The 16,202-nt window shown below is 38.6% G+C and overlaps 1 protein-coding gene across 1 annotated transcript; it reads left to right on the top strand.

Annotated features, from left to right (window-relative positions):
* The first annotated feature begins 4,573 nt into the window (after positions 1 to 4,573).
* Positions 4,574 to 10,925, top strand: LOC147671310 (uncharacterized). The gene is made up of 3 exons (XM_086948084.1): positions 4,574 to 5,029; positions 10,366 to 10,581; positions 10,662 to 10,925. The coding sequence occupies exons 1-3, from the start codon at positions 4,574 to 4,576 to the stop codon at positions 10,923 to 10,925; spliced, it is 936 nt and encodes a 311-aa protein (XP_086804210.1).
* Positions 10,926 to 16,202: the final 5,277 nt, after the last annotated feature.

Raw genomic sequence — 16,202 nt, 5'->3', positions numbered from 1 at the left:
CTAACTTTGTCAGCAGCAGAAACAAAATGGTACCATTTAATTAATATATTGTTACGAATAAAGAATGCAAAAGAATGTACCAGAGAAGAATTTAACAATATGTCATGGGAAACAAAATGCACTTTAATACAGCAAGACCCAATAACATGTGCACGCCACTTTGATTATCAAGTAAGAAAATTATTTAATTGCATTTTATTACACAAGACCAATCCAATAGGTAAAGTAACAGACTATTTTTACAGAGTTGAATTTCAACAAAGAGGATCACCACACATACATGGATTGTTATGGATAAATAATGCACCACAATATAGCATAGACAAAGATGACAAAGTAATTACATTTATTGACAAACACATAACATGTACAAAAACAGAAGACACATCTTTAAACTCTTTACTGCCATTACAAAAACATAGACATACTAAAAATTGCCGTATTAAGCATCAAAGAACATGCAAATATCAATTCCCAAGATATCCTATGGCTTGTACAATGATATTAAAGCCATACAATTAGAAGAAACACCTACTACATTAAAAGAACACATAGATGTTATTCATTCAACAATGAATACAGAGCAATTTGCAGATTACACATATGAACACTTTTTAGAACAACTGCAAATGACTGAGGAACAATATAGAACATGCATCCGATCACAAATAAAAAAAACAACTATTGTTTTGAAAAGAATGCCATCTGAATGTTATATTAATAATTACAACAAAATAATTTTACAAGCATGGCAAGCTAACAGATATACAGTATGTTTTAGATGCATATGCTTGTGCTGTATATATTGTATCATATATTAGTAAATCTCAACGTGGACTAAGTAAAATAATAGCACAAGCTGCAAAAGAAGTTACCTATAATGTAAACATTAAAGAACAATTAAAATTCATTGGCAATACATTTTTAAATTGTACTGAAATTAGTGCACAAGAAGCTGCTTACCTTATATTGCAAATACCATTAAGGAAAAGTTCACGTTCATTTGTATTTATCAATACAAGTATGCCAGAAAAACGAACATACTTAATGAAAGACATTAATACACTTAATATAATGCCTGAAACATCAACAGAGGTTCAATTTGACAATGTAGTTAACAAGTATAGTAAACGCCCAATTACATTAGAACAATGTACTTTAGCTGATTATGCATCGAAATTCAATACAAAACAAAAAACTGCAGAGTACTTATGATGACTTACTTTTAGAAAATAATTTTTATAGCTCAGATGATGATGAACTTGAAATAAATACATTATCTAATAACTTATACAATAAAATATACAAGGAACGTACCAAAAACAAAATTATACGTTATTGTAGATTTAATAAGATTAATGATACTGAAAATCATTACAGAGAATTACTAATGCTTTACTTCCCATGGAGAATAGAAAGTAATATAATTTCACAAAAAGTACATATTATGAAAGATACTTAGAAGTAAAAACAGAAGTACACACAAACTGTAACTTGTATAATAAACAAAACATAATAATTAATGATGAAGAAACATATAATGATAATGATACGCTACTATCACCTCCTTCACCTACAACACTAATATCAATAGATAACCAAGAACAAACCACACAAGACTATCAAAAAGATGCAACATATGACTTATCACTAGATTTAGGAATTAGAACTACTATAGAAGAAGAATTATTAATACAAAATATACTACCACAAGAAGAATAGGATAGTATTATGCAAAATTTAACAACTGAACAACTAAATTTTTTATATCATCATTTAAATTGGCTAAAAACAAAAACAACACCTTTCTTCACTTTTTGTACTGGTGGTGCAGGAGTAGGCAAAAGTTTCCTAATAACTGCACTTCACCAAACATTACTACGATACTAACCCCCACATGCATCAATGTAGGATTTTGCATTTCTGAAATAGCGAAAATTAAGGAATCGCTATTTAGGAAATGCAAAATGCTATGCATCATTTTTTTCGGTATTTCTTTGTGATTCGGTAAAAATCGCATTTTTTACCGAATCCCAAAGAAATACCGAATTCTTAAGTTAATTTTCGCAATTTCCATTGATTCCTATGGGCCAAAAGGCCCATAGGAGTCAATGCAAATTGCGAGTAGCACTTAGAAAATTTCATGGGTGCAGGGGGGGGTCCAAAGGACCCCCCCCTGCACCCCTGAAATGTATTTTTCGCATCATGTTGCACACACACATGTCCTAAGGACATGTGTGTCCGTAACATGAATGTTGAAAAAAAAACATTTAAAGCATTTTAAACACTTTTTCCAAATTTACCGAGTGGTTCAACCACTCGGTAAATTTGGAACCCTAAGTGCGAATTTTCACTTGTCAAAGTGATGATGCATTGCTTTTAAGAAGTCGCACATCTGCGACTTCTTAAAAGCACCCGCAATTTTAGAACTCGCAACAATGTTGCGAATTCTAAAATTGCTTCATGCATCCCAAAAAGCACTTTTGCATTCGCAAACGGCCGATTTTAAGGAATCGCACCGTTTGCGAATGAAAAAGTGCTTGATGCATGTGGGGGTATAATACTAAAGCAGGAGAAAATCCAGACAACGTTCACATATTACTAACAGCACCAACAGGAAAAGCAGCACATAATATACAAGGACAAACATTACATAGTACATTTAAAATTCCAGTTTCTCAAACATTTACATATAAGCAATTAACACATGAAAATAGAGCTGCATTACAAAGTAAATTAATGCATTTAAAAGTATTAATAATAGATGAAATATCAATGGTTGGAACAAATATGTTCACTTTTATACACAATAGAATGCAAGAAATAAAATCATCTACTGAACCATTTGGAGGAATATCTATAATAGCAATTGGAGACTTTTACCAATTGAAACCAGTGTTTGATACATATATATTTGAAAACGCAAAGCATATGTATGGACCATTAAGTACAAACTTATGGCAAACACATTTTAAATTATTTGAACTCACCAAAATAATGAGACAGATTAATGATTTACCATTCGCACAAATGCTTAATAGACTAAGAATAGGTGAGCAAACAAGTATTGATGTGCAAACTTTAAAATCTCGCGAAATAGAACCAGACGCAACATTAATACAAACTATACCATACATAATGGGTACTAACAACGAAGTAAATGAAATAAATAACAATGTTTTGATGCAACACATAAAAAACTATGCCATGTATACAACAGTAGCTATAGATACAGTAGCAGGAGACTTAACTGCAGAAATAAAAGAAATAATATTACAAAAATTACCTACAAACACAACACAGACACTGGGCTTGCCCAAAATATTAAATATTGCCATAAAATTACGTTACGATCTAACTTCTAATATTAATGTAAATGACGGTTTAACTAATGGTGCAACAGGTATAGTCGAATATGTAGATACTGCAAATAATATTCCAATTATTGTTTGGGTACAATTTGACAATAACAAAATAGGTAAACAAACAAGACAAGAAAATAAACACCTATACAATGCAAGTATTTCTCCAACTTGGACACCTATACTACCAATTTCTCGTCATTTCCAATACGGTAAAAAGTTCATAACTATAATACGAAAACAATTTCCATTACGACAATCATCTGCACGCACTATACACAGAACGCAAGGTGAAACAATAGAACCATTATATATACATTTAAATAACAGCAAAACACACCATTTACATTATGTAGCAATCAGCAGTGCAAAATCTCTAAAAAACATATACATCAAAAACTTTAATGAAAGCAAAATATTAACACACTTTAAAGTCCATGAAGAAATGTTTCGCTTAAGAACATATATGTCATTACAAATATCTATACCACAAATACATCAATATAACAAAAATTTCACACTTATAATGCATAACATAAGATCACTGCAAAAACATTTTAAAGCAATGCAAGCTGATACTAATATATTAAGTGCAGACATATTGTGTCTAACTGAAATCAACATTACATACAAAGCACCTTCTGACACATACAATATTGATCATTATAATTGTATAATATTTGACAAATTTTATGATAAACATGCAAAACATGGAATAGCTATATATTACAAGAAACATCATGTAGTACATCCAATATACACAACTGAACAACAAATGGACATTTTAAGATTCGTACAAGAAATCAACAACATACAATACCTGATAGTAATTATATACAAGCCACCTAAAGTTGCACTACAAATGTTATTAACAATTTTAAGCACAACATTAAATGCATATCCACATCATAAATATATCATAATGGGTGATTTTAATACTGATCTACAGCAAGAAACACACAATAGCAAATTGCTAATAAATTACATGCAAACACATTTTAATTGCGGACAAAAAATAAACACACCTACAACAGATTACAACTCTTTGCTAGACCACATTTTTACGAATGCACATGTAACAAATTACGGCACATTAGAATCATATTACAGTGACCACAAACCAATATGGATAGCTATTTGAAAAAAATGCATTAAAGTTTTGTAATCCAAATTAATAATTTGCCTATTATTCATGACAATATCCTTAATAAATGCATTATGTTTTACAGATGATTTCCATTGAAGAATTGAAAAACAGCAAAGACGACAACACAAAGCCATATCAAAAAGCACTACGTGTCAACATCATCAGATGTTCAACAAAGATTTATTATCGCAATTCAAAGCAAGAAAATAGAGTTTTGTACCACTTGGCTTTGGCAGATGAAACTGGCACTATAAAAGCAACATGTTATGATGAAACATACTATATGCAAACAAAAGAACAAAATGGAATGATAATACGCAATTATTTGTATAAGAATGGTATATTGTTGATAACAAAGCAAACAAAAATTGCAAGAATGCCACCCCTTACAATTTACGCAGGTATAATAGAGGAGGCTGAACAAATTCTACAGCCACTGGCACCACCTGTATCTCCCATAAAAACTGTCCGTGGAGCTGCTGTAAAGACAGTTATGAGTGTCTCAGGAACAATAACAAAGGTAAGCTACATTTTATAACTTTTTAATGTAATGTCATTTAACTACTGTTATAAACTGCTCAGTTTTACAACTACATAACTGTAACAAATTGTATCCATTAAAATGTACTTATAAATGATTATAATCACATGTAAAGACATAAATTAGAATATACAAGTACAAATATACAAGGGACTATGTTAAAAAGTTAACAAAAAATTCAGAAAATAATTGTGTTTAAATATAAAGTAACCAGCTTACAACATAAAGAAAGCAGCAGTTAATTACCAATACAACGTAAGTAAAATTTTTTTTATATTATACTATTAACAAAAAGCTTTATACAAACAATCACTAAGTAAAGCATTTACTTATTTCAAACAAGTACTTGTACAACAAAATAAAAATGTGTACAATATTAATTGCAACAAGTAAATGCTACACCATAACAGGAACCAGCAATTAACAGAAATACAGCGCAAGTAAAAACATTTCTATATATTACTGTGGGAGGGCAGGTCGGATATACAGACGCAGAGGCTAAATATATTGGCAAACAGCACTTTTATTATCAGGAAACAAGGTATTAGGTTTCACAACAGGTTCCGCACTTCCTCCCTCGGCACCAAGTTCTCCAGTATTAAAATGATTAGCCGTGGTACTCAATGTTCCTCCCCTTCCTCCAGTAGTTGTTGTTCTTGGGACGATCGGGGCTCCATGGTGTTGTTTTACCGGAGGTACCACAACGGAAAAAGAGAAAGGGGCCGTCAGTGGTACTGTTGTTTCAAAACCCTTGCTCCTACACCGGAAGGTAGTGCACGGAAATGGGGACGGTGAAGGGTTGTGTATAAAGGTAGTGGAAGTGGTAGATACAGGGGTAGGTAGTGAATTGGTACGAAATGAGGATAAGAATTTAGCGGAGGTATAGTCATAAACCAGACACAACTAACACCCAAGATAAGCAACCAAGTGATACTGTCGGGTACTGTTTTCTCACAGATGAACGTTTCGGTTTCCCCTTTAATAAATTACACCCACCACCCACAGTTTACACTATACCTCCCACCTCCGGCAACACAAAACAATTCCCCAAATGGTCTTCGGTTCAATGTCACTCACCGTCCCCGCCGTAACTCTCCTGAATCACGGCACGCTCTCCAGCCTCCTCCAGGGAACACCACCACTCCTCCGTATAACGGTCTTCGGTTTCCCCCGCCTCTTCTCCACGCTCAGCAACACTGTCTTGACTCTCACCGTTCAGCTCCGGCTCCCGGCTCCGAGATTCGGCGTCCTCCTCGTGGTCCGTCTCAGGTCCCGCCTCCTCTACGTTCTGCGACACCGCTTCCTGTGTGGTGTCTGTTTTTATTCGTCCATTTTCTGTAGCGCCTCCTCTAGCCGTTACCTCACGCTGTGGAAAGAGAGGAGAGATATAGGTCTTCGTACGTGTTTCTGTTGAGACATGATGTAGCCTTGTACGTGCAGGGGCGTCTGGGCTTTGTAGTCCAACCCTACCAGGAGTTCCAACAAGATCTTTCTCACAATTACTAATAGTGAAGCTTCATACAATAATAATAACTAATGTAAAGCATTCACTTGTTTCAAACAAGCACTTGTACACCAAAATAAAATTGTACAAAGTTATTTGCAACAAGTAAATGTAACACAATTACAAGAGGCAACATCAATTACCAATACAACTAAGGGTGACCACAAAATACATTACGCTCGCATATTTTGCAAATTTTCAGTAAATTCGCAATGCGCAAACTCACAGAGATTTACAGCAAATTTGCAAATCCGCAAGCAACAGATTCTAGGGGCAAAATTTAAGCCTGGCTAACCTATTGTAACTATTTTATGTTAGGGCCAGAAACTGCCAACAAAATAGAATAAAATATGTAATTATTTGTATAAGAATAGTATATTATTGATAAAAAGGCAAATAAAATTGCTAGAATGCCACCACTTATAATTTATGCAGGTATAATACAAGAGGGTGGACAAGTCCTACGGTTACTAGCACCACCTGTATCTCCCATAAAAACTATCTATGGACCTGCTGTAAAAACAGTTATGAGTGCCTCAAAAACAATAACAAAGGTAAGCTGCCTTCTATTACTTGTTATATAATGTCATTTAACTGCTGTTATGGGCTGCTAAGTTTTACAACTGTATAACTATAACAAATTGAATTTGTTGAAATGTACTTATAAATAATAATAATCACATGTACAGACATAAATTAGATAATACCAGTAAAGTATTAAAGGAACTATTTTAAAATGTTAACTAAACATTCAAAGAGGAAAATGTTTTTCAATATGAAGTGACCAGCTTACACATAAGAAAGCAGCAATTAATTACCAATACAACGTAAGTAAAACATTTTTTTACATTTTTCTATTAGCAAAAAGCTTTATTCAAACATTTATTAAGTAAAGCATTTACTTGTTACAAGCAAGTACTTGTACAACAAAATAAATTTGTACAATGTTAATTGCAACAAGTAAATACTGTGTAATTCCAGAAACCAGCTATTAATTAGAAATACAACATAAGTAAAAAATTTCTATATTTTACTATTATGAAAAACATTCACACAATAATACTAACTAACATAAAGCATTCACTTGTTTCAAACAAGTACTTGTACAACACAATAATAATTGTACAATGTTGATTGCAACAAGGAAATGCTACACAATTACAGATACCAGCAATTAATTAGCAATACAACACAAGTAAAAACGTTTGTATATATTACTAATAACAGAAGCTTCATTTAATAATACTAACAACATAAAACATTCACTTGTTGCAAAAAAGTACTTGTACACTAAAATAAAATTGTACAATGTTATTTGCAACAAGTAAATGTTAGACAATTACAAAAAACATACATTATTACCAAACCACTTAGGTGTGAGCACAAAATTCATTCCGCTCGCAAACTTCGCAAATTTTCAGTAAATTCGCATTGCGCAAACTACAGCAAATTTACCGCAAATTCACAATCCGCAAGCAAAGATACTGCTAAATTGAAAACTGCCTAACCGCTTATAACTATTTTACCATGTTAACAGCAGAGTACAAAGTTCCCCAGGGAGCGTGTAACAGTGTGGAGCAAGGAGTAGGTATTGACAATACCGTGGATATCACTAAAGGGTTCCCTTGTCGGAACTTAGAGAGCCTCACACACCCAAAGTAATAGGCGTGAAACACACCCTTACTAGAGGGTGTCCGGTGTCATCATCGACTCACTGCCCCTCGTCAGACCGGCGCTGCAATGTCTGACGGAGTCCCCGAAGGTACTCTTTTGGCGGGGTTCTTTTGTTCCTTGCCGATGGTTGGTGTAGGTGAGGATGAAGAAGGGTGTAGTCAGTGTAATAGTGAGTGAAAGTAATAAAAAAGGTAAGCAGTCCACTTTCAACTTTAATAACGTGGCTGATTCCTTAGTTAAAAGGGGTGGGAGGGGAGTTTAGAGACCGTAAAGATATACAGAACAATAACTCAACCCCCTAGTATGGTCAACATGTTTCTCGCCAAGAGGCGATTCGTCAGGACCTCAAAAGAAGTACTACACAAGAACAAAAACAAAAACAAAATGTGAACTCAATACTCAATCTCTATGAAGAAAGAGAATACAACCTCACTGGGTCGGAGGAGAAGAGGGCCAAGGGGTCCTGCTCTATTTAGGCGACCCTAAATGGATTAAAATGGGGCCTCGCAGCATGCTCCCGTGAGGCCAGCGTTATAAGGTACAGTTCACCTCGAAGGGAACACTGGCACGGCGGAACACCTACCCCTCACGCTCGCGGTAAAAAATATTTTACCATGTTGCCAGCAAGCTGCCATCGCCATACTAAAATAATTACTAAGTTAGCTTCGACAAGAAGCTCTAATGGATAAAATAACACACATGCTCACACCTGCTATATTTTATCTATTAGAGCTTCCTATTAAAGCTAATTTAATAAATATTTTATGATGGCACTGGCAACTTGCAAGCACCATCACAAAATATTTACAACATGCCCTTCCTGTGAGTAACTCATTTATCAGCGCAAAAATAATCGTAAGCATCATCATGACAGGTGTACCTTCTTCCCAAATATACTAAAAAATATCAGTTGCCTAACCACTTATAACTATTTTACAATGGCGCCAGCAAACTGCCATCGCCATACTAAAATAGTTACTAAGTTAGCTTCAACAAGAAGCTCTAATAAATAAAATAAAGCACATGCTCACACCTGCTATATTTTATCTATTAGAGCTTCCTATTTAAGCTGATTCAGTAAGTATTTTATAATGGCACTGCAACTTGCAAGCACCATCATCAAATATTTACAACATGCCCCTCCTGTGAGTGACTCATTTTTCAGCCTAAATAATCGTAAGCATCATCATAGCAGGTGTGCATTCTTCCCAAAACTACTAAGAAATATCAGCTGTGAAGCTTGTTACAGGCCTTTGCATCCTTGACTTTCACAAGCATAATACCCATGCTGTTACAAAATTACAAGCTTCTTTCTCTACATCTGCTGAACTGATCTTTCTATAACTTTTTATACACACAAGAAGCATGTAAAGTCACATATGAGCCCTTCCCATTTAGCTCCGCCCACACACTCACAGACTGCAACGTCTTCCTGCCACTCACACACTATAATCAGCAGCTCACGCAAGAAAACTTTGCACCCCTTCAGGCATTTGCATAGTAACTCACACATAGCCACTGAAACTAGTTAAAGCTGAATAAAGTGCTTCATTCAGCAAGACAAATCTGCAGATCCGCAAATTCGCAAATCCAGTAATTTTGGAAATCTACGTTCCGCAAATCCGCAAAATCCACAGATAGTAAATTCGCAAAATACGCCCATTTCTAAATACAACGTAAGTAAAGTTTTCTATATTTCACTTTAATCTAAAATGTACATACAATAATACTAACTGCCATACAGCATTCACTTGTTTCAACAAGTACTTGCATATAGCAACATTATTTTACTGCCATTCAACTATTAAGCAACGCTAACAAGTAAGTAAAAATATTTCTATATCACACTATTTACAGAAACATAAAAATGCAACAATAGAAACATTTAAGTTACACTTATGTATTTAAACAACCACTTCTTTACCAGCAAATGTTATGTATTGTAAGTCAACTTATATTTATTTATTTCATTATTGTATACTTAAAATAATATGTAAATAAATGATACTAATTTATTTTCTGTACTTCATAACAACATAATAGCTATAGTTATTACTTAAATGCACTGAACAAAATTATATTGCCTTAACATAAATATATAAAACACAGCAACAAATTATTATTTTATATACTGCAGGTAGAAGATACAAAAACTATCTTTGTCAATGGACAAGACACAAAAATAAAAAGTATTACCATTAATGACGCCACAGACTCTGTCAAAATTTCTCTCTGGAGAGAAGCAACTGACTTTACTACGGACATAGGACAATATGTACAGTTAACACACTTGTCTGTACACATGTTCAATGGAGAAAAAATATTGAACACAACTAGAAATACTACAATACAAGTAAGTAAAAATTCCTTTAACAGCTATTATCCTAAAACAAAAAAAAAGGGAAACTTAGTAATATAACACTCTCTCTACAGGAAAAACAACCACCACATGAAGACATTAATGTCACATTATTTGGAGTAGAAAAAACACGTCAGGAAAAAAGCACAATGGCTGTGCAAATCGAAGGAAGTGACCACATCCAATCCATGGACATAAACAATACCATTTTAATGGACTTTTTAAGTATTGCAACTGATACTGAAGACTTAGAAAATTCATTAATGCAGTATTTACCAATATCATTGAATGTTTTATTTTGCAATGGATGCATTACCGATATAATTAAGCAACTATAACATCAAAAATTTTTTTTTTTACTGCGCTACAACTAGGTTTACAAAAAAAAAAATCTATTACCTTTACAAATACTGTTTTGCATGTTTACATTTTATAGCATATTTGCACAATTGTTTATGTCTTGCTATACATTACTATGTTTGACTTGTCGACTTTTATAAAGGTATTTCTGTTACAATTTGTCCAAATTATAAACATGACTAACTGAAAATATAGATTATCCTAAAGTGTTCCATGTTTTGTTTCTAACTAAAAGTTTGCCTTATATGCTATTGATCTCTTACCAGTCATTTGTTACTAAGAATTATATCTATTTACAATGTCCAAATTACTTCTAAACAAATCTTAAGACTACAAATTTATAAATACCAAAACTGTTTTAACATGGCTTGTAACTTTGTACATTGCACAATAATGCCAATTGAAAAAAAGAACATATATATTTTTGCCTACTTCATTTAAATGTATAATATTGTTACAGCCATAATTCCAATGCTTATATTACACAAATGTAAGACATGCTCAGCAAAAACAAATTCATATATTGTACATATACTTACAAATAAAAATGTTGTGGATTACCATTGCTTTTTGCTTATATTTACAACAAACTATAAATATTGTCCATTTCTTTGTCTATTATAAAAATGCTAACTTTATTGCAAGTTCAAATATGATTTAATATTCTACTTTTGCTATACATAATTAACTAACACTTCTTCCACAGGAATTGTGATGTTATGTTTTTCATTAATACTAATAATTGCCACACCACCTTTGCAAAATTACAAGTTACAAAAAAACGTAGCATTATTATAACACACCTATTACTTTAATTATTTCAAAACTAGCAGCATAAATAAAAGCTTCGCCATTTACAATGCTAATAGCTCAAACTTTCCTAATGCGAGACCTATTGCATTGTAAATGCTTGTTCCCTTCTTTGCTCACCACACTGGCAATTTGGTGAGCTGTATTACAATATCTGCTGCGATTCCCTTGTCCATGGGAGATCGGAGTCTTTATTGAAGGCAACAGGGATTTGGGAGGTTGTGCTGCAAGATAGATCGCTGGTTTTGGCAAAGAGGGAGACAGGCTGGTAGGACTGGGGCCAAGGCAGTTGTCTTCCAGCTTCTGCTGCAGGGTGTCTTCTTAGGTCATTGCAGATCTGCTTTCTAGACCTGGAAGTGCCACCTAAATACTACATTTAGGAGGCGTTTTAGGGGAGTAGTAGGTAGGGCCAATGGGCTCCTTACCTGGGGGGGGGGGGGTGACTACACACTCTTTTATGCTACTCTCCTGTGGGAGGGGGCAATGACCTAGCCCTGATTGGAGGAGTCTCCCAATCTTCAAGATGGCGAGGACTGAAAGTTGTGCTTCACCTCGTCTCCACCACCTAAGGTTGGGATTGGCAGAAGTGGGCACACCACCTATTCTTTTGAGTTATCCAACCCAAAGTGGGGGTGTTACCCAGGGGTTGCCATCTGCTGCAGAGACTAGGGGTCACATTACAAAGGCGGCATGCCTTTGAAGCTTCCCTCTCAAGCACTAGCCCATCCTGGGGGAGGAGATTTGACACCTCTGCCCAGGATGTGCATTGTTTCTGGTCCCAGAGAGCAGAGGCTTTCCACCCAGGGGTCCAGAGACATGTCTGTGTGTGGTAGGCTGCCTAAAGCCAGTCAGTGCACACACCAGGGTTGGTAGGTTTTCATGGGGCACCTCTGAGTACATGTTTTAATAAATCTCACACTGGTATCAGTGAGGATTTATTACAAAGAACCGTTAGGTATCAAAGACTCCTAGGTTCGATGAAGCCATCATAGTGCTGTTGAACTTGAGCCGTGAAGTTTACAGCCCATGTACTCTCTATGGCTTACTTGTCACTTACAATATTAGGAAACAGACCCTACTACCGTAGGGCTCTATCTGCTCAATCAGATATGCCCACACCTGGGATACAGTACACCCTGCCTTAGGGCTGGTATGGCCTGCTAGAGAGGTGACTTACCTACATCTTATACAGTGCTAGCTGGTATGGCACTGTCGACTTGGTCATTCTTTCACCTCACCGGCATGCCAGGGGCAAAGGCATGGACCTAGTGAGGGGGTCCCAGGAGACCCTCTTTCGCCTCCAAGCCCTAGGTATCCAGGGTACCACTTCCTAGGGACTTACAGGGGGGCAGAAGTTCCAATTGTGGACATATTTTTAGGGAAGGAACACTGGCACTGGGAACGTGGAAAGTAGGGACCCAGAACTCTACAGTCAAAGTTGCATCAAAAGCCAGGCAAAAAGTGTGGGGAGGGGGCAATGTAACAGAGACCCATTTTCTCACAGGGATGCCTGCTTTCCATTGTGTTCCAGGATCTGAGCTTCTCTCCCTCTAAAGCTACACATATCTCCTGGAGTGCTCTCTTTTTTTCAATCTTTTTTTCTGGTGACTGAGCTGCAGCAGTATTCACAGCTCGTTTCTGCACTTTTGCTACCCTCCCAGCCCACCTATCCTCCACCACTTTTGCGTTCTGCTCTTTCTTGCCCACCTCCTGCACCCCTTAGCACAGAACTCAGGTTTATAAATCTAAAGCTTCATTAAAATAATTTACAATCCGTTTACAATATGATACAAAAACAAATCACAATATATTAAATACAAATTTACAATCAAACGCACTGTGCCACTCCAAGGCCATCTTAACAAGGTCGCCCACAGCATACAACAAATCTGCTCTCTCCCCATTCCATCAATCAATCAATCAACCAGGACATTTGTTAAGCGCGCTACATACCCGTGAGGGTCTCAAGGCGCGGGGGAGGGGGGAGGGGGTGCTGCCACTGATCGAAGAGCCAGGTCTTGAGAAGTCTTTGGAAGGCCAGTAGATCTTGGGTCTGCCGTAGGTTGGTGGAGAGGGTGTTCCAGGTCTTGGGGGCGAGGTGGGAGAAGGATCTGCCGCCGGTGGTCATTTTTCGGATGCGGGGAACTGTGGTGAGGGCGAGGCCGGCGGAGCGGAGCTTGCGGGTAGGGGTCTAGAAGCTAAGTCGTCTGTTGAGGTACACTGGGCCGGCGTTGTGGAGGGCCTTGTTGCGTGGATGAGAAGCTTGAAGGTTATCCTCTTGTTGACGGGGAGCCAGTGTAGGTCTCTCAGGTGGGGTGTGGTGTGGCTGCGGTGGGGGATTTTGAGGATTAGTCGCGCCGAGGCGTTCTGGCTGCATTGCAGCCGTCTCAGGAGCTTGGTTGATGTTCCTGCGTAGAGGGCGTTTCCATAGTCCGGCCTGCTGGTGACGAGGGCCTGGGTGACTGTTCTTCTCGTTTCGGTGGGGATCCACTTGAAGATCCGGCGAAGCGTTCTGAGGGTGTTGAAGCAGGAAGAGGAGACGGCGTTGAACTGTTTAGACATGGAGAGGGTGGAGTCGAGGATGACCCCCAGGTTGGGTGCGTGGTCGGTGGATGTCGGCCACCAGGAGTCGTCCCAGGCTGACGGGGTGGAGCCGAGGATGAGGACCTCCGTCTTTTCCAAGTTCATCTTCAATCGGCTGTTCTTCATCCATTCGGCGACGGCCTTCATTCCTTTGTGGAGGTTGGTTTTGGCGGTGTGAGGGTCTTTGGTGAGGGAGATGATCAGCTGGGTGTCGCCGGCGTAGGAGATGATGCGGAGGTCGTGCTGTCTGGCGACGTGGGCGAGGGGTGCCATGCAGATGTTGAACAGCACTGGGCTTAGGGAAGAGCCCTGGGGTACGCCACAGATGATCTCGGTGGCGGTGGAGTGGAAGGGTGGGAGGCGGACGCACTGAGTTCTGCCGGAGAGGAAGGATGTGGTCCAGTCCATGGCCTTCTTTTAGATCCCGGCGCTGTGTAGGCGTGTTCGTAGTGTGTGCTGGCAGACCGTGTCGAAGGCGGCAGACAGGTCCAGGAGGATGAGAGCTGCTGTTTCCCAGTTGTCGAGCAGGGTCCTCATGTCGTTGGTGGCGGCGATGAGGGCGGTTTCGGTGCAGTGGTTGCTGCGGAAACTGGACTGGGATGGGTCCAGGATGGTGTGGTCCTCGAGGTAGTGGGTCAGTTGTTTGTTGATGATTTTCTCGGTGACCTTCGCCAGAACGGGAGCAGGGAGATGGGACAGAAGTTCTTGAGGTCCTTGGGGTCCGCCGTGGGCTTCTTGAGTAAGGCGTTGATCTTGGCGTGCTTCCAGCTCTCCGGGAAGGTTGCGGTCTTGAAGGAGATGCTGATAGCTTTCTGGAGATGGGGAGCGATGATTGTGCTGGCTTTGTTGAAGATGTGGTGTGGGCATGGGTCAGACGGGGATCCGGAATGGACGGAGTTCATGATCTTGATGGTGTCATCGTAGTTGATGTTGGACCAGGCAATCAGGCGGCTGGTGGTCGCGGGGTTGAGGTCTCGGTGGTTGGCGGGGGAGTTGTCGCGTTGAAGCGGTCATGGATGTCAGCGATCTTGCAGTGGAAGAAGGTGGCAAGTTAGTCGCACAGGTGCTGCGAAGGAGGAATGTCGTTGGTGTTGGAAAGTTCCCTCACGATGCTGAAGAGCACTTTGCTGTTGTGTGCGTTGTTATCCAGGTGGTCCTTGAAAGCGGTCCTTTTGGCGGTTCTGATGAGTTGATGGTGTCTGCGGGTGGCATTCTTGAGGGCTGTGTATTTGTCTGGTGATAGTGCGCGGAGCCAGTTCTCCAATTTCCGGCATGTACGCTTGGAGGCCTGGAGGTCTTCAGTGAACCTGGTGGCTTTCTTGCTGGTGTGGCTGTTGGAGGATGTCTTTAGCGGAGCGAGACTGTTGGTGTAGTCGTCGATCCACTGACGGAGGTTGAGGGCGGCGGTGTTGGGTTCGGTGGGGTCGGCTGGTGGGCTTTGGGCGAGGGTGGTGACTAGCTGCTCTTCGGTGACTTTGACCCAGCAGCGACGAGGAATCTGTTGGGTGCGGTGGTGTGTAGTGGGCTTCCTGAAGGTGAAATGGACGCAGCGGTGGTCGGTCCTGTGGGGTTCGTGGTGTGGTTTGCATGCGGAGAAGATGGGGTCAAGTGTGTGACCGGGGCGTGGGTGGGTGTTGTCACAAGCTGTCTGAGCGCATAATGTTCAAGACCTCTTATCTATTAACAACTTCAACAGAACTGGTCTGATGGACCGCTTTTGGATCCCTCTAATGTGGGGCAGAGGAGGAGAAAGGGCAATATATCTTCAACAACCTGAACCTGAAGTTGCACACAATAAGGTCTCATATTTTCCAATTTTATGTTTGGATTCCTAAAGCAACATTTTCAATCTGAACTTAACA

Source organism: Lissotriton vulgaris, unplaced genomic scaffold, assembly GCF_964263255.1.
Source record: "Lissotriton vulgaris unplaced genomic scaffold, aLisVul1.2 SCAFFOLD_2606, whole genome shotgun sequence".
Classification (NCBI taxonomy): Eukaryota; Metazoa; Chordata; class Amphibia; order Caudata; family Salamandridae; genus Lissotriton; species Lissotriton vulgaris.
Note: the sequence above shows the minus strand (reverse complement) of the source record. Positions and strands in the feature narration are given on the sequence as shown.

Excerpts from the sequence above, each read along its gene's own strand:
- LOC147671310 (XM_086948084.1), top strand. The coding sequence starts at position 4,574 with ATGCATTATGTTTTACAGATGATTTCCATTGAAGAATTGAAAAACAGC. Across the intron at positions 5,030-10,365 it reads TCTCAGGAACAATAACAAAG|GTAGAAGATACAAAAACTAT; the intron begins GTAAGCTACATT and ends TATATACTGCAG. Across the intron at positions 10,582-10,661 it reads CTAGAAATACTACAATACAA|GAAAAACAACCACCACATGA; the intron begins GTAAGTAAAAAT and ends CTCTCTCTACAG.